At 37.2% G+C, this 23,595-nt stretch overlaps 2 protein-coding genes across 3 annotated transcripts in view; one reads left to right on the top strand and one right to left on the bottom strand.

Moving 5' to 3' along the window:
- ARHGEF17 (Rho guanine nucleotide exchange factor 17) overlaps nucleotides 1-23,595 on the top strand; it is a 297,301-nt gene that overhangs the window by 61,721 nt on the left and 211,985 nt on the right. The gene's annotated exons all lie outside the window — the stretch shown is intronic.
- The window catches only part of FCHSD2 (FCH and double SH3 domains 2), a 164,163-nt gene that overhangs the window by 41,927 nt on the left and 98,641 nt on the right, over nucleotides 1-23,595 (bottom strand). For both annotated transcript variants that reach the window (XM_069883336.1, XM_069883335.1), the window contains exon 8: nucleotides 22,819-22,947. In XM_069883336.1, coding sequence (XP_069739437.1) covers nucleotides 22,819-22,947 — 129 coding nt within the window. The remainder of the gene's footprint in view (nucleotides 1-22,818; nucleotides 22,948-23,595) is intronic.

Raw genomic sequence — 23,595 nt, forward strand, 5'->3', positions numbered from 1 at the left:
TCTTTCATTTTTGACAAGGAATGACAGTGCTTTATTTCCATTAGATGGCACCACAGAGCACTATAACAGGATCACCTTATACTAAATTATTTCCTTCCAGTTGTGTAATATGGCCATAGCAGAACAGTGAGGTCAGGTTTGGATAAGTGAACACACTCCGGGAGATGTCGTTTATGTCAAGAAAGGGACCCAGGAACTGCAAGGGTATGGGGCTTCTACCAGCCAGAGCACTCCCTAAGTCGCTGTACTGTGCCCTGAAGCACTCACCATCTCTAGGCTTCACATATGAGCTATTTGCTTATTAAAAAGTGCTAATCAATACCTGCCATTTTACATATGCAGACTACATTCCTGCTGTGCACAGCAACACCAAATAGGTAACAAAAATGTATGTATGACATTGAAGTTTGAACTCAAAAGCTCTATTGTAACCAGAGTCGTAAAATCACATTGCATGGCCTAGGTTACATGTCGGTTTAATGCAAGTTCTGTATTAAACATGTACAACTTTTCAAGTGACAGACAACTCCATTTGCATTTCACAAATATTCATTTAAATAGTATAACTCAAATCTTGAAGATAATTACTGAAATAGTACATTCATTGAAAAAGTGTTTTGTCAGATCTCAACTGATGCAAGAGTGCATTTCCATATAAAATTGCATTTCATTATTTAAATTGCTTTGAAAAGTCAGGCAGAGGAAAAAATGTGAAATTGTGTAAGCCTTAAGAAATAGCTTCTGCCCCAACAAAATCAAGCCCAACATTTAAAGCAAGGCTAACAGACAAATGTAAAGTAGACACAAATCATTCACAATGAGCAGAAGAGACTTTCCTTCCCCCACAAATGCCTTATCCACTATCCACACACAGCTACAGCAACCACCAGATGAAGTTAAAACTTAACAGACATCCTCAGTGAAGGATGTTTTGAGGAAAATAATAAAATTGTGACTGGAATTATCATGTCCAAAGTTTTATTTCCAAAATCCACTTCATACTCCACGTTTTTCCATCCTCCACCTACCAAGTGTAAAATACTTCCTAACATAGGTTGATTTTCTCCTTCAACCTTAGACATTAAGCCTGCTGCAAACTTGCTTCTGCGAAACTACAGCCCTCAGAAAACAAACAGCCAGGATGCCATGCCAAACCAGCAGCAAGCATGGGAATTCCTTTCCAGCCCTCACAATGAAGCCAGCTCGCTCAGCCGTGCTGCCAGCTACCCGTATCAAAGGCTGCTCTCGAGGGGTCAGTAGCCAGGGCAGCTATGTGAGGCCCCCAGCCACGGGAAGGCTCTGTTAAGCGAAGGAAGATGAACCGTGTGGCTGGGAAAGAGCTATAGGTTAACTTCTCCAGGCTCTTACAAGTGATGTCAGCTCTACCAAATGTGCTGCTAAGCATCATTTTTAAAAGAATTCTTCTTAAAATAATTACGTAATATGAGCTTATGGCTAGGATGTTCACTTGACAGAGGAGTCAGGAAATTCCCAACCACAAATCTGTAAGAACTTACAGTGATAACACATATGCAGCTTCAGTTCTTGCCTCTTTTGGTACAGGCACAGCTTTACAGGAATTCACCTTGCAATGCACATTTAATTGATAAGGCATTATCCTAGGCTAACATGAGAATTTTAACACTTTGTGAGCTTTTATAATGCTAAATGGATAAGCCCTCAGTATCATAGTTACATGAGTGCCAAAGTTAGCATCCCATTTCAAGGGCATTTATTTTCACATCAAATACACACAGTCCCCATAGCAGGTCTCTCTTGTGCTTTCAGAGAATACAAATGATGTATAAAATTGCCAAGACTGGTCGTGCTCTTGGGACAAATGCTGCACGACTATGAAAATTCTGAAACACCCCAAAACCAGAACTTGTAGCCTTTTATGATCAAGCCTATATGTTCCTGAAGCTTTTAAGATCAAACATGAGGCTGGAGCGCAACTCTGCTAATAATTGTAAATAAAGTTTAAACTTGGCAAAGCAATTATAAATGCTCAGTATGCAAAGCAGCTGTGATTTTTTTATTCCAGTGTGCTACAAACGAGTATTTCAGAGCTCGCTCCCCTGCCTTCATATCAAGCCCATATGTTCTTTTTATGTTAAACCCAGCAGGAGGGATTGGTGTCAGTTAACTTCAGACTTCTACAGTGCAGACATCTATGTTGGAGTTTGTCACTTTAGGTCCTTTTTAGAGTCAGTGGAGAGAAGCTGGTACTTCTGTGGTGTAATTCATCTCCCTCTAAGATAGATGGCTAAAATAGGTCAGATGAAACGCCTCATGTTAACTGCCTATTCCTCTTCACTGACTGTAAGTAGCACCGATGGAATTAGCTCAGATATACATGCCTACATGGTGGTCATGTGAAGCTGGGTGAGGTGAAGTCCATCTCAACACTTGTTTATTCTCTGCAATTATTATCTAACCAAGCATCAGGAATTAATTAATTTACAGTTGTAGCTCTGCAGTCCTAGGAAATAAAAAGATATACAAACATTAACTTTATTATTTCCCCACTGCTCCTGCAATGACCGCAGCTCTGAAATTTTGTCCTGAGATGCCAGAATACACCCCTCAATGTGATACAGAGATATATAATAAATACATGTAAGAAAGAACATCAAAGAAAAGCATGGCAAAATATTAGGAACCATACAAATCTGTCAGCACATGAAAACTGCACTACAGTCTTTCTCCTTTCATTAATTAAAAGTGGTTTGAAGATGACGAAGTTCTTAAATACCAATGTGAGCTGCCAGAATTGAAGTTATTAAAGTCAGTGCAATACAACACAGGCACGTTTGTCAGCCAAGTAAACCCAGGGCTAAGCATGCAGCTCCAACATGTGCTAAAACCCCTCATTGTTGCACAAGAAAAGTGACAATCCCATCAGTTACAGGATTAGAGAGCTGGTTGGTTACAAATGGCTTTCAATGACAATGTATCTATTCATTCTATAAAATGGTAATTATTGTATCACTCTGGATATGTTGATATTAAAAAAAAGATTTGATTTGCTGAACTATACAATATAAATTAACATTCACATGGGATTTTATAAAACTAATTTGAATCTCATTTACTTACAAACACTCTGACCCAAACCACTGAACGTCACAATTTTGGTTTGAAATAAAAAGTCTTTTCAAAATTTCTGATCACAAAACTTGAAGAGGAAACAGGAAAAAAAACCGCCAACAGACATTATTTCACTACAATGGCTTTTGTTCTCTTTCTGAATCCCAAAAGATTACTAAATGACTTACTGTATTACAATCAGACTGAGAAACCTGTCTTTTTTCAACCTCAAAAGGAAATCAAGATTTTTTTTCAAAACAAATCTGGCAGCAGAACTAAGATAATGTAAGTACCACAGAATTATCATTTCCAAGGATAGAAAGAAGTCAGTGGTTTTTAAGAAATAATGTCTTTACAGTGACACTCTTATATTATAGGTAAAAAACTGCTTCTCCACTTAAGTCCAAGCTTTAGCAGATAATGCTTGAAATAAGGACTGACAAAAATTAAAACTGTTAACAAAAGCAATGGATATACAACCAAATTAAAGCCTATTTTTGTAAGAAATCCTGTATGTTAATTCAATCAATAAAATGACATGGGAGAGGCGAGAATATTTTTCTCATTTCAACATAAAGTTTTAAGTATAACAAAATGTAGTTTTCCTAGGAACAAAACATCAGTCTCAATTTAGATAATTATATTGAGGTTTTCCTCTTATAATTCAAGAGACTATATTAAACATTTTAGGAAGCAACTTGTATTCTAACTCATATGAGTTGGCTTTAATCATTCCAGATTACGTAAAGTTTTCCTGAAAAGCAAAGATGTAAATGAAACTATTTTAGATAATTTTAGTATATTTCGTTGCCTTTGGGATGTTGTTCTTAATCGAAGATGATAATGCACCACGTAGAAAAGACACCGTGCTGAACCTATCATGTTCATTCATGTAACTTACTTTGAGGTCTCTTCACTAGAACATTTGCAGGTCTCAGTCATACTCCATTTAAAAATTACCATTCCATTTGCTTGGACAAGACTGCGAACAAGCCAAACTACTATGCTTTTTTTATTTTAAAAGACTCATTACTTCTCAAGTCCCAAAGAAAAAATGGAAATGATTTGACCCATGCATATTGCAGACCAGTGTTCTGCAAAGGTACCAAGGCAGGTCTTCCATTTTATCCCATCTATTTCTGAAATATTCCTGTTATTCAATTAATGTTTGTCTGGCACGGAAACTGCTCAGCAATGCTGAAGCCTTTATTTGGTATTTTCATACCATTTAAACTTTGTGTGTTCACAGTAAACCTCTCATTTAGCAATCTGAATTCACCAGACACCAAACCCTGGACCTCACAATACTAGGTTTGAAAATACACAACAAAAAACATGCTTGTAAAGCCACAAGGATATTCATTGACTAACTTACACTAGTCTCACCTGAATCCTCACTGTCCAGAAATAACTTTGTATTTCCATACATGGACATTTATATTTTTATACATTTTTGAACTCACTGGAGCCCACTCTTTCCATGAGATGACCACTGTGGAGCAAATGAAATTTTCATTTCTAAACATCCAAACTTTTGTGAGTTAATGTAACTCAGCGGTTTACCTGTGGTATTTTTGCCTATAACAAGCATTAAAAACCTTGAGAAATGCTTCATAAGCTGCCATCACTTTGACGGAAACAATATAGCTGATGTTGAAGGCAAAGAATTTCCTTACATGGGTGGAGATAACACAGCAAAATTAGATCTGCCTCTGCCCCACCCAGACTACAGTCTGAAAATAAAAAGATAAGAGAAGTTTTAAATAAACTGAACAAAAATGATTGTTTCTGGAGTGATAACTTTTCTATGAAGTCAATGGTATTGCATCACGGTAATGTGACATATTTTCCTGTTCAGTAACCAAAGCAAACCCCTCAAATAAAAAGGGAGACTGATATCACAGATGTTTTCTCTCTATTTCAGATAAAAAACCCACCCTGTTTTCTACTGCATTAGAAGCTCTGTTTTATCTATCCTTCATCTGTTATTATTCTTTAAAACAAACTGTAACCCATTAAGAACAGGGATTGTATTTTTCATCTTGTATTTTCTGTAACATTAGTCTCAACTTTCTATTACTTAACATTAAACCCCCCATGCAACAGAAGTTACACAACATGTATGCCAAGTGAAGCTTCTTGAGTGTTTGTCATTAAAACTTATGCCTATAATAAATTAAATAAACAGCGTGATCTCACAGACAGTACAGTGTGGGAATTTTGAGTTAAATTATGCTGGTAAATGAGACTCCAAATGTTTTATTTTTATATGCAAATGCCTCAGAATATGAAAAGGAATACCAAGGGAAGGTTGGGATAGGTATAATACTAGCTAAATTGTTAACAGGAATTACTACTATTAAGACCATTAGCTTCAGCATCCTTCTGGGTCTGTGAGAGGTTAAGAACAAAAGTAGTTCTTATCTATTTTAACCCAAGTGGGGCCATGGATTTCAGATTATTTGGCAGCAAAGGACAGAATATTCTAAAAACTCATCTAAAACTCAGAAGTAATAAAGTCAACAACTTGAATTAGCTGGCTCTGCTGAACTCAGCAGCATTTGGATCAGTGATATGTAACATTTCCTAAGGACACTGGGAGAGAAAGAACGGAAGGTCAGGAAAACCCATCCTTTTCACTTAAGAGTTACATTCCACGGCAATTTTTCCTTAAAAAAAAGTTCATTTCTGGTAGTAGTTTATTCTAGGCATCAATTTTTCGTAATACCAAAAAGCAGCCTGCTTCCTTAAGTCTTTTTCTTTTTAAATTCCTCCATCACGCAGTATTTGTCACGGCTGAAATACCATTCTTCTCCATCAAGACATTCTAACATAAAAATCAGGTCTGTGAGTGTTTGTCAACAAAATGTGACTTCTAGATATAAATTACCAACAAAACCAAGATCAAAGCAAGAGAAGTGTTCCTGAACAGCATGCCTGCAGCAACCGTATTGGCTGACACAAAACTAGCACAAGCTTCTGCATTTTTCAGTCATTGCAATCCTGTAGGAACAACTGTGCAGTTTCTGCACCGATCACGACACTGAAGTCTGAAGTATGACTTAAAAATAACTGGAAGCCTGCTGCCTAGCCTGCCCTTTACAGGCTCAGCATTTGATAAAAATCTTTTTTTTCTGCTATACCATATGTGCAAGTAAAGAAAGCAGCTATGAAAAGCTGATGATAAAAAACTACCCTCTTCGCTGGATCAAAAAGTTAGTGCTGGATTTCCTCAGCCTAATCAGAAGCTTAGCTCTGTAAAATCAGAATTTCAGTTTACATAGTGGTACAGCCCGAGTTTGCATTCAATACAAAACAGTGTGAAGTTAAGGCCATAAAATTATCTGTATCCCAGGACAAACTTGCACATCCAAAGCTGCTCTAGTGATAAGCCTGCTTTATAGTGAGGTCTAGGTCCAATTCCCTCTTGGCAAAGTAATCCTACTAGTTCTGCCTGTGAACATCTGGAATTTAGTGGGGTCCCACAAAAGGGAAACACAACTATCCTAAAGAAGATACATCTGGACAGAGCAAGGAAAGCCTCTATTTAATTTGGGGTGGGCAGCTGCTACTCAAAGACAGAAATACAAAAGCAGGGACCGCTCCCAAAGAAGCAAGTGTAAAAGGGAGGATATGACTGAAACTCTTGGGTTTTAACAGACAACTGCTGCCATGCAGCTACCTGGCATGTGAAGAGGGAGAAAAGTTTTCTCAGTAACAACAGGGTTCCCCAGGCGTTTGTTCTTTACCTCATGTCTGCATTGCTGTGCAGAATATTGTTCATCTGCTCATTTTGGTCCCTTCAACACTTTGTAAAAATTAAATATTGCAGTAAAAACATTCCACTCTTACTAGAATTTCCAAAGTAAAACATGTTCTTCTGTAACATGGCATCTTCAGCTTAAACTCTGAAAGTATTTCAGTAGATACCAACCCCAAAGTACAACTGGACAGCCAAGTGTCCTGAGCACCTCAGTTGTCCTCAACTCCTGCAAGTAGTTTCTATGAACGTCCACCTATGTCAGACACCACGTATCAGCCAAAAGAAACAAAAAGGGTAGTAACTTGCAGACATTTTTACTTTGCTAGCCCTTACTGCACTAAGCAAACTCTTCTGTCTCCCCAGCCACCAACCAGTTCATATTTCCTTGAAATGAAGAATGTTTTGTCCAAGTAACTCAAGAGTCCCCACAGAAAGATCCTCTGCCCTCTCCCTGGTTTCTGCTCCTTCTTGCAGTTTCATAGAAAATAATATTAGAGAATTTTTATAACTGTCTTGTTATACTGTTGCTGTGAAGCTAATTAGCTTCTCCTATTTATTTTTATTTTCTTTTTCTTAAATCAATATCCTGCATGACTGCATGTTCTTCAGAAGTACACTCATCAACAACAAGCCGTGAACAAGAAAGCAAAAGATATTCCAAGGACACATCTATACTGCTCAAGAGCAGAGAAATAATAAAATATCTGGGAATAAGTGGAAATTCAAAAAAGCAGACGAACAGGTAGGAAGTGAATATGATGAAAAAGGCTGCAAAACATATGAAATGTTTATTTAAATCAAGAAAGGTTGCAGAACCTATCTTAGTTTTCTCATCTTTCCCCTTCCCTAGGGAAGCACCTTTCATCACGGCAAACATGGGAACAATAAACACTAGAAGACAACAAGTGCCCTGACTTCTGTTTGCTTGCCTTTCAGCTGGGTGCTCACAAACACACTTTGCACTTTCCCTTACCCCAGAGCTTTGTATTTTCTAGTGTCAATAGTTTGGGGCTTGTTTGCAAGTTCTTTGTTTGGTCTCATTAGTCACTTGATGATTGTTCTGCACATTATTCTGTTCCTTTACAATTTAGACCATGTCATTGTTTTTAATGACAAAAACCTTTATTGCTGGTGCACTGAAGTCTACTCTGAGCACAGTAAAACATGGAACGGCCACAACAGATGACCATCACCCTCCCCCAATCCAGAGACAAAGTTCCTTTAAAACAAGTATAAGCAAAATTAACTAAATATTAAGTAGCACTTCCAGATTTGCCTCCAGAGATGTCATGGTGGTGCCCTGTAGTTGTCACATTTTAACAATGACAGTCTGGTAGGTGAACAGAGGCACCAAAGGAAATCTCCTCTTGAGGCAGACGGCCAAGACAGTTACCTGATGAGACAGCATTAAACTAACACTTTGAGGTTGAAGAATAATTCCACTTAAATGAGTGAAAATACTCTGATCTAAGACTGCCATAAGAACAGAAAAAATCAGATCCTCAAAAATTCTACTTATAAGGCTTAAAAAACCCTGGAAAATGTAAAGAGATTCTTTATAGTCTCGAAATACACCTACTTTTACCAAAAGGTTTTAAGTATCATCTCCAAAGACTTCTTGGACCTATTTTGCTTTTTTTTTTCATAGCACTGGAATAAATCCCAAGGGGAACCTTTTCTGACATGACTGATTTTCAATAAATTGCAATGGCGCAATCGTCTTTTCTTTGTACTTCCTTGTTCTTGGGGAAAAAAAATCTGGCTTGAATCCAACGCTCAGAAGGCGGCTTTGTGACAAAACTGTCACAATCATGTTACCTTTGTATCTGAAGCGTGCTCTGTAATGTTCTTGCCAATAATATTTGGCTTCCTTCATACAGAAAAACGTATGCTTTAGTCATTCAGCCTTTCTGATTTCTGCTATTCAAGGATTCTTACGCTGACCTCACCATCGTAACAACTGTTGAACAGCAATGCAGTATGCGGTATGTCTAACATTTGCAGCTGGCTTACTTGGTTTTTCTTCAATGAATTATTTTATTGCTCTTTTTTTCCCTTTTTAACATATTTCACATGGTTTAGAAGGCAGGTTAAAGAAATGTACTTTGCTTGAGAATGGGCTAGAACTATGATGATTCTTAGCCAATACAAGATCTAATCACACACAAACACAGACCCATCTCCATGAAAGTTCTTGAAATTTTTCCTTACTGACTTCCACTGTGTCAAAAGAGTGGATTTATCAGCAAGCCTCCATATCACCTTTCATATTGCAGATAAAACACCCTTAACTCAGACACACTCGCTCTTCTGGACAAGCCTCAAAATCTTCTGCATTCTACAAGATTACAGACTAAGGAACAGATACTTTAAACTGACAAAAACATGCACATGAAAATGCATTTCATACCAAATGGCATGTTTCTTGATATTTAAAAATACTCCCTTGGCAGATAAAACACATTAAAAGCGTAAAAAAACCCAAAAAAGCAGATACTAATTGTATGTATGGACTCTCTCACATCCTTCCATTTTTTTAACTACCTATTTTGTCATTGTTATTTTTAGATTTTGTCCAGCTGAGTCAATCTCTGTATTATCATTTCAACAGCAGCTGATTTTTGGTTCTGTGTTTCTGAGCATTTCAGATTCTTATCATGCCAAAGGGACATAACCTGCAGTTCGATGCAGTCCAGTTTCCAAAACACAAAGGGTCTTTTCAGGAACATAAGGACATTTTCCAACTCAAATTAAAATGCATTTTTAAAATTGTATATTAAAATGTCAATTAATTAAACGGTATGAAAGGGCAGAACATATTTCATATAGCAAATCCCATGTTCCTGAAAGGCACTCTACTAAAGGATTATTAAATACTCTCTACCAGTCACACTAAAATTTAAGGACCAATGCAAGTTAAACCGTTTTTAGGAATTTCTCTAACCTACACAGATGAGTAACATGTTCTTAAAAGGAAAATGGCTCAGAATCACAGCACTGTGATTACTGCAATAATTACAGAATCATAGAACAAAGAAATAAATTATCTTGAACGATAAAAGAAAAAAACATCACAAGGGTGCTAAAGGTATAGCAGCTGCATTGCAGCATAGGAGATTAATCTGTGTTTCCCTAATATCACTTGGGAATTCTACATGCCAATTACGCTTTACTACTTTTAGTAGTCCATTCTCATTTATTCCCAGGGGAATCACGCTAACAATTTATGCATGCACTCCTTCTAAGAGTCAGTGGGTGGAGAGAGACAATTTCAGTCTGAAGTCTGTAATTAAAAACATTGTGAAAGGTTTTTCCCTTCTAGACAGATTCTCCTTACCTGCAATGCAAAGTCTGGCACAAAAAACCCACCACAAAAACATTACAAGCAGTATTCCTAAACAAATATTGATGGGTTCACAGGTTGTATCATTTTCTCCAGAAGCTGACAGTATTTTATAAGCTTCTATATAATTTGATATCTGACAGTGATTGATGACAAAAATCAATAGAAAAGTGAACAAAATGGGATCCAGTGGTATTAAACTGTCTTTTAATTAAATAGCTTCTTAAGTGTGGCCTGATTTGAAACATGTAAATGTATTTTATTCTCATATCATTTGATGAACGTAATTGCATTAAAGTAAGCTTCTTTTCAAACTTATTTCAACAGTGCTGCACATTATTAATGCCCAAACCTTTTTAAAAACTACTTATTTCACAATACTACTGCTCAGATGTTCTAATGAAACTCTGCGGTCAGAATAGAGCAAGCAATGTTTAAAATCACATACGGAAAGATGTCCCAAGAATCTGGTAGACTTAAGAATTCTTTCATACAACGCTATTTTTAATGCCTAGTCCTTCTAATAAATAGACTGAGACTTCCACCAAAGTTAATTCAATGAACACTGTCTCTGAAAAGGGTCTTCTAGACCCAACTGGATCACGGGGTCCATGCTAAATGTGACTGTCGATACACAGAATTTAAACAGAGGCATTCACAGCTGAAATCACATATGCATACACTATTATAATCCAACTGAATGAATGCCCATTGAGAAGAGAGAAGCACAACAAAAGTGGTTCAACTATTAAAACTTTGTTAAATTATTGGCGTATACACAATCACAAATATTTGTGAAGATTTTACTTAGAGAAAAGATGCATCTCACTCAGATTTGCCATCTTCATTTCATCCAACTTTTTCTTAGGGCTCCATATCTTTTTAAATTTCTATTTATTAAACTGAATTTTCATCTATTAAATTAAAACATCATCTCTATGGTGTATTATAAAACACTGCACACTGATTAATACGAGCAGTTTAAAAAAATTATTTCTAATATTCTTTAGCTTGAACTAAGAACCTGATTTCTACCTATCTCTACAAACCTGGTTTCATACTTCAATCAAAAGAAGCTTCTCCAAATAAATTCAGGCACCCAAAAATATGGATATTGTCATGATTCTCTCAAATTTTATTCCAAAAATCTTTAGATCACTTTCAGCTTCCATAACTTTGAGTTATGTGAGATTAAAACCCTTGAACCTAAGCATTTAGACTTTCTTGAGGTTTTTAAAATCCATTAAGATTTTTAAAAGGTACTAATTGAAGGGTGCTGCTCGACGCCTCTGGACAACGCTGCTGCCAAGGTGGAAGCGAGTGTGCACACAAGAGATGGGGTTCCGATGAACCAGCTGCAACTGAACAGGTTCTTCCCATCAGTGAGCTACACTGGGTATACCAGAGAGACAATTCTGTTTAACTAGCATTCAAATGCTATGAGAGTTACCTTAGTGCTTCAATAATTTGTAACACATTACAAAATAATATCCTTATTCAGCTGGACTACACTGTTCCAGCTAGTCAGTCGTCTGGCATTACAGATCTAATCAATCTGCTGGTAGGGAATATTTGCTTCCCTTCCACTGCAAGGGGGTTTATCCTAGCTATAAAGCCTTTTTAGCAGAGATGACAACTTGAACAGATGGGATGATTTTTTTTGCCCTGTATGAAAACTAGCAGGTAGACCAACAAATCACATTGCAGGATTTCCCCTCCTCCTCCCCTGACCAAGCTTTTCGGCCAGCTTTCCAATCAATTATTTCTCTAGCAATTTGTAAATGATAAATAGGAATTTCTTGCCTCCTAATGCCCTTCTGTGGCCTAATTTCAATGGCACACAGATCAGCTCTGTTCATTTCCCTGCAGACCAGCTCACAGTGAAAGAACATTTCTCCCTTCTGATATGAGTTTCTACCCCATTCATTGCTGATGGAGACCTGAGCTATTTCCTGACCTCTCAAAAGGAGTTGAAATCCAATCTTGTGTGTCACCTTTTGGGCAAGCATTGCAAGCCATGGCACCTATAAAGTCTCACAAACATGAGCCCAGAATTCCACTTCACAAAGGGATCCCAAGGTAAGGAAGTCTTCTAAAGACTGTGTCAAAAATACAGACCAAACAGCTGTTGTCCTCACAGGCTTTGACAACTCATGACCAACTCCTTACCTCCATTCCTACTAGCAAACACCTCCACTGTTACCAAATGGATTCATGTTGAAACAAAGAAGCAAAGTGTTTGAAGCTGAAAGAAAAAACGGATCTCAACTGGACAGCCTACCCTTTGTAAACCTTCTCAGCTTTATAATAGATCTTACCAGGTCTGCCTTCCTCCAGGGTGACATAGAGATGCACAAAAACAACAGATCAGAAGCTATTTTTCTATTCACTTTCTTAAGGATTTCATTGTGCTTCACATTCAGTGTGAGATTTTCTATCTTACACTTTTTGGGCTTGTGCTGTTCTGGTTCTTTCCTATTTATAATTCTTCTACTACTTTCATAAGTCCCTCAGACATGTATTTTCCGGCTGTTGACATATAGGCTGCTGAATCAATCCTTACAGTCTCCATCAAAAGATGGTCATTAGAACGTTCTGCCTTCTGAACTGCTGTCAATGTTCCCTGAAGACAAGAAAATCTATAGCAAGACTGTGCTTCAAGCACCTTTTAGAATTTTTCTACCATTCCTAGAGGCTTTGGGAAAGGATTAAAACCAGCTCATCTTTGCCATTATCTCTAACACACTTAGATGACCATTTTTAATTTGCAACCTATATTGGCTAATTTTTATCAAAAATGAAATATCTAGCAAGATAGCTAGACAATTAGATATTTCATTGTTGATGAAAAAGCAGTTATTCACAGAAGCCTTTGCATTTCACTTCACGTCATCCAACTAGACATCTGAAAGTTTTCAGACGGATTCAATTAGCACTTTGGTTCTAAATAACCACTTGGGGGCCACAGGACAAGTTATTCAAGTTATATACATTATTAGTCCACCATTTCAGTAATGTTTACAGTTAGTATCTCACTTAACAAGACAAAACCTTTGCATACACATTCTAGAAACGGTACATAAGTTTTCCACATAGTTTTGATGTAAATACATGTAAACTCCAGGTAACTCACTGAAACACTGTGTGGTTATAAGTAATAGCAGATAAAAACGCTAAAAAAATTGTAGTTTTTCCCTTGCATCTTTAATTCTACAAGGGAATCTGGAGTTCCTAAACACCAAAAACCCAAACCAAACAAAACTCTGTGAATGATCCGTTAGGGATGTCTGACTCCATGACTTCTGAAATAGGAATGTCGCATGTTTCTAGTTAAAACTTTTCAACATAGCCCCACCTACCTCCCAACTGGAGCACACCAGGTGCTTCCTGAGTGTGGTTATTTCTCTGCACTAGCTACAGGGTGACTTGAAGGCATGCAAACTGCTTTTTGGCAGAGCAAAGTATTTCAGGAACTGTTCTTATTGTACTACAGTGTTTCTTTGAAACAAGACTACAAAGTTTCCCTTCCTGTGCAAAATGGACAACATGACACTTAACAGAAAAATCTTGAAGTTCGATCCAAATCCTGAATGGCTTCTCCATAAAATATTTAAAAGAAAAAAAATGTTTGAAAACTTTCTGTTAACTCCTTCAAATGGTTTCCCCACAAGACCTCTGGGATTCCTGTGAAGTACCTCCTTCCTGATCCTGACCCTTGGTACTGGTTTCCCTGTGCCCTCTTCCTAAGAGTGATTTTGATTTTTTTTTACTTTCCAGTAACCTTCCTTGTTCTACTGCACTACATTCAACCTGCAGCACTGATTACTTCACTTTATTCCTTCCCAAGCTGCTCCCACTCACTGCACCAACAATACTAGCCTCCTATTAACTTTCTCATATAAATACATCCCATGACCTCTTCTACGTAATCTGCTATACAGGAAATACCTTTCATGAGCATCTGTAAAATCACACTACATTTTTTTGCAATTGACCCTTTTCTAAAGTTATTTCTGTCAAAATGCCAAAGGAAAACTTACTGACAAGTCAGATGCATTATCAAGAAAGTTTTATTATCCCGGGAAAAATGATTATTGTTCTAAGATAATTAAGTCAATTGCCCTGATTTATACATTAGACTTTGCTATGCTGTGCCTTTACACTATACACTCTCCACCCCTGGAGATATACTTAGTCCGCAGGAAATAAAGAGCATTTTCGGACCAAATGCTTAACCAAGGAATTTACTTGTGGTTAAAACACACGGTGCAACAGAGCTGACAGTCATCAGGCAAATGTGACCGTTGCTCAGTTTTTCATCTGTGCAACAGAAATAGGAGTGATTCAAACCCAGTCTTTTGTCTCGTGTTAGCTCGGAAAGGCTGCATGATGAGTAACGTGATCTTTCACGGTGCAAGCAGTGGATTAAAACTGAAAATATTAGATGCTACCATAATTAGCAGAGGCAGAAGCACTTGCTCTTAAGACCATCTAAAACTTCCCTTGCTTGCAGTTTGGCCAACAATACCACCAGAAGTCGTTGTCTTTCCAGGAGGAAGCCTCTCTCCACTTCCCCATGGATGTTTACACACAGCCGGAACACAAATGCTCAAACAATTTATATGAATGTATAATCACACTACAAACAGGGCCTTATTAAAGGCAGCAATTTCTCCACAGTTTCATGTGCATATATGCACACAGACTGACGTCCATGGATGGGAAAACAGTGTGGTATCAGCTATTGTGAAGCCCGCAATGAGCATCTTCTGGAACGCTCATATCATGTGTCAGGCAACTGCCTTCCTTCACTCATCCTCCATTCATAGGAATGAGGATGAGAAAGCAATGCAGTCATTGACCATCTGTAAAGGAAAGTTACTGTGCCCATATGATACTGTAGATAACACAATTTATGGCTGGCTTAATTGTAATTACGAAATATTTCTGGCTTGCAGCTGACAAGAATGGGAAGTGAAACAATAGTTCTTTCACTTACATAAATTCCTCTACATTTTAAAGGGAGAATTACAGGATCTTAAAAGAATAGCTAGTACTGAATTAATAAAAGAGATTTATAGAAGAAAATGGAAATATCTAGTGACTTCAAAATTATTTTATCTTAATGCTATTTTTGCATTTAGGACATAATCTCCATTTTAGAAAAGTAATTCCCTGGGTGCTTCTAAATTGTTCTAAAAAGCATAAAACAAAAATATGTATGTAAAATGACTTCTTACAAAAATAATATTGATTCAGCTTGTTCTGGAGTCTACAGAAATATGCAAATGCTAACCTTTTATTTATAGAGGACACACAGTAGCCAGTCATTGCTAGGGTAACACTCCTGAGAAAAGACCTTCAGCTAACATGTCAACTCACTTTTCAAATCAAATAGAATCACTAAAGAACCATTTGCCATACACATCCTATTAATTTCTGGGCATTAATCAAATTACTATCTGAAAATGACCAAGTCCTCAATCTTGGGTCATTTTTATAAACACCGCCAGCTTCAGCTCAATCTCATTTGTGCAAATCATGTTTGGAGTCGGTATTTACATTTGTTCTAAACGATCATTAAAAGTGCTTAGTAAAAGTGGTGGGTGATTATACTGGAAACACAGATGTCAGCTCAGCTTCACAAAAACTCCCAACAATGCTAATAACAAAAAAACAGTGTTCATCAAAACATTCTAGCACTGTTGGTCAGTTATTCCAGTTAACATCAGGAAAAAACCCCAGAAACTGCAAGTCAGAGGTTCCCAAGAAGAATCTTAACAGAAACTGTTATTTCACAGAATCATAGAATAATTTAGGTTGAAAGGGAGGTATTGATCCCACCTCTGCTAAGAGCAGGGCCAAACAGATCAGGTTGCTCAAGACAACATCCATACAAATTTTGAATGTCTCTAAAGTATGACATTTCTCCCCTCCCTGTCTCCCCATTTCTGTTTGACCATCTTCATGGCAATAATTTTCGTTAAATTTAATCCGAATTTCCTGTGTTCCAACTTATTCCCTGCCCATGATGACATTACCTTCAAAAGAAAAAGCCTGGCTCAGTCTTCCCCACATCCTTCCCACTAGGTAGTTGTAAATCATCAAGACTCTTATGATCTCCCTTTCTTTTCTTAGGCTGAGCAAACTGAGTTTTCTCAGTGTCTCAATCTTCATCGTGTGCTCCAGGTACTACACTCACTCTTGGTGTTTTCTGCAATGACTCAATGATTCCTCACACTAATCCTCATGACTGCCAGCTCATCCCTCAGAGGCAACAAACGTCTTTTCCTCTCTCAAAACCCTTTAAGACAGTGATTAAAAACAGGCAAAGATGTGAAAATGGTAATCATTACCTGTAACTTAAAAGGCTGACCTCTCAAATTAAAAAAGCAATGCTGTAGCATGTCTCATTATGATCACCAAATGTGTAAGTAAAGATCTACTCCAGGGAAATTATGTAACATGAAGTTTCTATTTACACCTGCCGTATCAGCACAAGAACTCTGATGAAGAACAAGAGACAAATTATACAACCGCACTTCCTCATGTCGAGCAAACTGGAAAGTACAGAAAAAACATAAAAGATTACTGATACTTACAACAATATAAGAAAAACTTACTGAAACTGCAAAAACAAAAAACCAGCAAAGCACGCTACCTTCTGACACTATTCGTCCAATACTGTCCTCAAACACTTAAGACCATATGAGATGCAATATGCAATATGAAATATTAAAAAAAAAAACAGAGAGCTTTATTTATAAATATCTGCTCCTAGTGTTTGCTACCTTATTGAGAAATTGTCACTGTTTGTAAAAGACACGTCACTATCTGTACACAGTTCCCAACATTAAGATCACATCTGCAGGTCAATTGTTTGGCAGAGTTTCATTTTGCTTTTTCTTTTTAGTATACCCTACAGTACCATTTAGAATCCTTAAAGAGTATTTAGCTGCAAAGTTGACCTGTCTGTTTGGCATCAACCATGAAGCTTCACTGATGACCTAGCTCTTCAAAATACCTTAGAAATCTTAATGCAGATTTTCCTTAAAGATATCAAATTTGAAATACAAGCATTGAAGGTGAAATCCTTGAGAGCAATCGATTTCGAAAACATACTAGTGAAAATAAAATACTTTATTAGAATATTTTACATTCTGTCAAAGACCCTGGTTTGCATGAAGCTCAAAAGAGACAGTCCTGAGCCCCATGACTCACATGCACACACGTGAACCCACCTGCCACAGGCTGTAATGGAATAAACTGCTGAGCTGATGCTCATGTCAACTATGAAAGTCTAGACTTTGAAATCAATTTAAGGTTTAGTTCTCTCTTTCTACTAAAACCAATCCAAGAACTATTTAACATGTTCATGACATCTCCTTTTTTTTCAGATCAATATTTCCTCATTATAAGTTGCTTTATAAAGTAATATTCAGAGGTAGTTTATGAGAGGAAGGAAACGCAGTAATCACGAAGTTTCTAATACAACAGGTAACAAAATAGCCCTGAATTTACTTCAGCCATCATCTCACACTTCCTTCTGACCTTAGTTTAAACTTCTGCAGAAGCCTGAGCACTGGGCAGAAAACTTATGCTTAAAAGGGCTTGCAGACTGTATCTTAGCAATCAGGTGACTGCAATTGTTCCTAAGCAGCTTGTCAGTAAACTGTTGAAAAATAAAACATTACAATGCTTTAGTCTGTGTGGTTTTGGTTTTTGTTTTCTTTGAAATTTGACTACAGAGACTGAAATGCAGAGCTCAGGTCTGTGGCACGACTTTGTTATACACAGAAGTAAATTCTGGACAAAAAAACCCAGATACAGCACTAGGCAGTAGGATTCATATTTTGTCTAAAGTGAGATCTAGAATGATGTCGATTCGCATTTGTTCGTGTAATTGATAAACTAGGATGGCATTCTTTTGTATTTTGTTTCTGAGCATCTGCTTTTTTTGTGATGGCTTTCACAGTTACAAATGCAGCAGAGCGAATATTTTTTTTCTTTTTTTGCATAAAAACATCACAAACTAAAGTAACATATTCTAAACTACTGAAAGTTACCAGAAGCTGTATGTCAGCAGGAATCCTGCTAATGAAAGTGTTGATTTGTTGCCTGTTACAGAAAACTAAATGAGGCCAGGATGTGTATTTGTGATTCATTTGTCCCAGGACAGGACAGTACAATAGCAGCATATATGCAACAAAACCAACACTGGCTTCTTCTGAACATGGAATAACCTAGGGTGTCTTTAGGCCAACACACATTACGCTTTCCAGACAAGTTTTACAAATACAGCCAGCATACGTCAGCACTGTTACTGCAAAAATATTCTTCTTCTCTTAACAACAGTACAAACTTTCATGGGATTTTATTGCTTATAAACCACTGACGAACATGCTATTGTCTAGGCTGTCAGCAAGCCAAAGTATGCATTAATGTTAACTGTCTGCGGTCAGTTCAACTTTACCCTTCTGTGGTCACTTGCACAAGATACAGTGACAAACCTTTCACATACATATCACATAATAAACTTCACTGTTTTGCCCTCTTCACTAAGGAGGAGTCAAAGGATGTGTGTAGCAAAAGAGCTCTTGACAGCTGGGTACTATAAAACTGAAGGCATAATTACAACTTGGTTAAATGTGTGAAAGCCTTGAAGAAAAGTCACACAAATTGCTAGCTTTGGATCAAATTTCACTAAGTTACACCTAGGTTTTAGCAAATTAACATCAAAGCTAATTTAACACAAGAAGAAAACAGATAGCAACAGACAGCCATATGAGCTTATTTATTTTAATCCACTCTTTATCAATGTATATAAACTGACATCAAAGTTAGTGAACTTTCAAGTTTTCTAGGAAAGTGAAAGCTGTTTGCAACACAGATGCTCCAAAGCGATGGTTTCAGAGGGTGCTACGCTACAACTCAAACCCAAAGTCAGAAGCAGTCAGCATTTCATGGCCAGAGACTGGTTGTATTCTAGCCAAGCCAACCCTGGCTTCAAATGTGCCAGAGCCCAACTACTCTCTCACCAACAAAAACTACACAGTGCAATCCTCATTCTGGAAACAATAATCCTATTAAAACTAAAACCAACAAAGAAATTGTTCATGATGGACACAAACAGAAACGGTCCCTGAAACACTTGCAAACAAGCACAAGTTTTACTTTCTTACACAATAATATACTTACAGATATAGCAAGTGGCAACCACTCCAGAAATACCTAAGGGCTTACTAGTACTAAGATAAAAGATGTGGTTTCAGAATGTTAATCTCAACATATAAAGGAACATATTTAGTTTAGTCACTACAACTGCATTATAGAACATAACACATGTTGAGTCATACAGCCATATAACCTATTAAATGAAGAACTGTGCTGCCGAGACAGGGTTTTAATACCCTTTCAAAATACCTCCCTTCCTAGTGATGTTACCTAGAGGAAGGATTAGAAACATTTAATAGACAAAGTCACCATTTCTTTATCTGTCTCTCCATTTTCCAGTTCTAGCATCTCATTCATAATAGTAATGGCTATTGGGAGTTCTTTATTCTGTAAGCAGCAATTTTCTCCCCAGTTGACTGCTTTTCTCTTTTTAACATGAATTTCATGTACTATTTTCTTGCTTTGTCAACCAAAATTGTCAAAGTCTTACTATACCTCTTGGTCATAAGCTTTACATTTCCTCACACTGAATGATTCTTCACCTTCAAATCATCACTTCTTTTTTTCAGCTCCTTCTCCATATTGTTTATGCTAAATCATGACGCTAAGTAAAATAATTATTTTCTCAGTACTTTAAACAGCATTGTTTCCACATGCATTTCAGGAGGAGATAGGTAAGAGAGAAACCAGGACCTTGCCAGTAAGTCTCCTTCCCTTATAAAACCATAATCCCACAACATCTGTATCTCTTCATCAGTTACTAATCTATGTTTTAGAAAACCCTCACCCCCTTACCTGTAACAACATCATTCTTTTATGTAAGCAGAGACTGAGTGAGAGGTCTACTGAGACCTCCCGGCAAATTCAAGACATTAAACGAGACTAATCCCCCTTATCCCCACGCTTACTGACTCCTTTAACATCTCTTTTTGCAGGATGACTTCCCTCTTAAAAAAATCATGTTAATTGTTCCCACTGTATCATATATATACACCCGTGAATTTACTTAATTCATCTCTGCACTTGTTTTATCATTCTGTTGGTCGGGAAGTCAGGTTTCTTCCCAGAGCCCTTTTCAAAGGTTGGGACATAGTAGTTGCTTTCTGCTAGCACTGAGGTGAGTTTTAGCACCAGATTACACACTGTTGTTCATATTTAAGCAGGATGAATGCAGCTGAAGCCCAGTGACACACTACACTTAATTTTCCTGAGGATTTCCCCCCCTCAGTTGCCATTTAAATTTGAGACCTTGCCTTTGACTTACTCTCTCCCTTGCTCCAAAGAACAACCCTGAGCAAGGACACGTGGATATGCTCCCATGTATTTTTGCTGATGAACAACAGCGTAAAACACCTGAATTTACAGTTCTTTACCAGATGAGGAGATTCAACTATTACAAATACCTGAGCAAGATGCAGAAACAGAACCCTGAATGTTATCCTATCTTTCCAAAGTAATTTGGCTCAATGAAAGTACTTGCAACTTAGGTTTTCAGTAAACTGCAATTATTTACATAGAAGAATAGGTTGCACAGAGAGGTTCACTTTGAGAAAAGCTTCAAAACAAGTTCTACACAAGAGAGGACTGGATAAGAGGGAAGAAACCACAATAGGTCAGCTGTGGCTTTAACAATTGGCCCCCATACACGTAAAACCTCTATGGGCAATGGCACACACAGAGAGGAACAGCGCAAGCATGACTTGTTTTCCATTATTGTATTTTTCAGTCTTGTAGAAATTACTCAAGGTTTTTTATTTTAATGTTTTATCACAGCTTATAAAAATCTACACATTCCTGGAGTATCTGCAGGTTTCTAATGTCACAGTGCGGAAAGCCACACCATCCAAAAAGATATAACTGTTTATGGAAACTCAAACAGATTAAGATCCTGCCTGGCTCACTATTTGCTTAGTTTGTAATATACACAACATGTAGCCAGAAATGCAGAGGAAACAAGAATCCCTTTCAGGGTTTACATTACAATGCTGTGAGAGCAGTCATAAACCACCAGAGCCAGCCATAACTTTACCTGGGCTACCTGCTCATTTTTTTTAGTATTTCAAACAACTGTTTTGTTTGTATTATTGTGAACACATTAAATTCACTTTTGGCATTACTTCCAACTAAGAGCATTAACTGATGACAGCTAACCTAGCATGTAAATATGGAATTACCTTGTGTAAGCTTTAATTAATGATTTAATCTCCAGTACTATAAGGAAATATTTACTTTATAACCATTTCCATGTATTCAACATTTAGCCAGGGCAAATATTCATGCTTTACTAAGAGAAAAGCACAAAAACACATGCATACAGAGCTGCCTCAATGACTATCAGCTCTGCATGGCCTCTGAGATACCCAGATCTGATTTAGCCTTCCAGGGAGTCAGATATTAGGCATAGCAATGAATTTATAACGCAGGCTGTGATTTATTTGAATAGACAGAGGAGGAGTGGTTAACTTAGTCAAGATATAATGGAATTACCTATAAGACTCCCTCAGAGGCCTCATCTGACACTCTCATTTTCTACTTCAGTTGCTTGCTTTTTAGATCAATATTCCCCCCCTCCCCCAGTATGCAAAAGCATGACGATAACACAATGGTTTGTTATAATACTGTGACAGGTCTTCAATAAAGCAATTTTAAATGTAAATAACAAACTTCTAAGTTGCCATGCCTGACTGCATCACCTTGAAACAGTTCGTAGACAGCAAATTTTAAAAACCATTGAAAATGTCAATACATGAAATACACCTATGTAAAGTGTGAATCAGCTTTAAATAGCTGATTTAACACATTTTTACAATTTATCTATAAATAAGTTACAGGACTAGTAACTAGTTCTAGGATGATATTAAAAAGACCAAACTAACTATGAACTTTTTGAACTATTTGAACTTTCTAAGTATGTAATTTCCTATGAGTTCAAATACCTGCTCTTGGCTTGACCTGGCAAGCCGCCACATGCGAGTACAGCAACAGTGATTTCCTATCCTTCAAAATTCATAGTTTGAAAACAAGATATTTAATGATCATGTTTTCATTAATCATACTATAAGGTAATGTTCTGATCAGATAATAGGATACAAAAAAGAATTATGGGATATGCTACTGAAGAACTAAAAAATCTCCAGCTTACTTAAGGTCAACTACAACAGGAAAATACGAGTCATAGTTTTACTAACTTGATTCCTTTAACCAAGTGATTTTTTCAGAAAAGCAGTGAATTAGAAAATACAGGTGACTGCTTAGCTTTCAGGCCTGATAAGTGGTACCAAGTATTCAGTACAGCATTTTAGGATCTATGCACTGCATCTCATCTATTGCAGCATATTGGTAAAGTCAACATTGCTGTCACCAGGCAATCCAAGATTTTGTACTTCACTCATTTTGGTTTTCAGATTTTTATACTTCCCAACTCTCACACATATATTAGTTTCCTTACCTTCATAATGTTTACTAAATCTGTTTGATAATAGCGATCTTGGTGTGCATTAGCAGCTGCTAAAGTGAGAAGATAATCATTCCTTGCATGGATAGCCTTGGAATTACACTCTGATCGTCGTGCTTTTAACTACAACAAGAAACAGAAGTTATAAGACAGGCAATAATGAGAAGTTAAATGACCAAACATGTATCAATGGTAGATTAACATGCATGTATATGTATTAATATAATAAAAACTTTAAGGGATTAATAGCTTAACACTTTTCTTGATGGTAATGAGATTTCTAATCTATTTTTCCCCCATGTAATTGTAATTCAATATGAGGCGTTCAAAGTGTTATAACTCCCAGTAGAAAAGCTTTCCTTGTAAACCTGGTCGTATGTAATTCTGCACTCTGACTGCCAAAAGAGTGCTCGTCTCATCACTTGTTTTAGCAATGCACCTTCCAAAATGTCAGTCATCTTTAGATTCCAGACAACATTAGTCATATGTCACAGAATCACTAGGTTGGAAAAGAACCCCAGGATCATCAAGTCCAATTATTCCTATTTGCCCCTAAACCATGCCCCTCAGCACCTCAGCAAACCGTGCCTTAAACACCTCCAGGGAAGGCGAGTCAACCACCTCCCTGGGCAGCCTCTGCCAGTGACCAATGACCCTTTCCGTGAAAAATTTTTTCCTAATGTCCAGTCTGAACCTCTCCTGACACAGCTTGAGGCCATTCCCTCTTGTCCTGTCCCTTGTCACCTGGGAGAAGAGGCCAGCACCCTCCTC

This window comes from Phaenicophaeus curvirostris, chromosome 1 (assembly GCF_032191515.1).
Source record: "Phaenicophaeus curvirostris isolate KB17595 chromosome 1, BPBGC_Pcur_1.0, whole genome shotgun sequence".
NCBI classification, from domain to species: domain Eukaryota; kingdom Metazoa; phylum Chordata; class Aves; order Cuculiformes; family Cuculidae; genus Phaenicophaeus; species Phaenicophaeus curvirostris.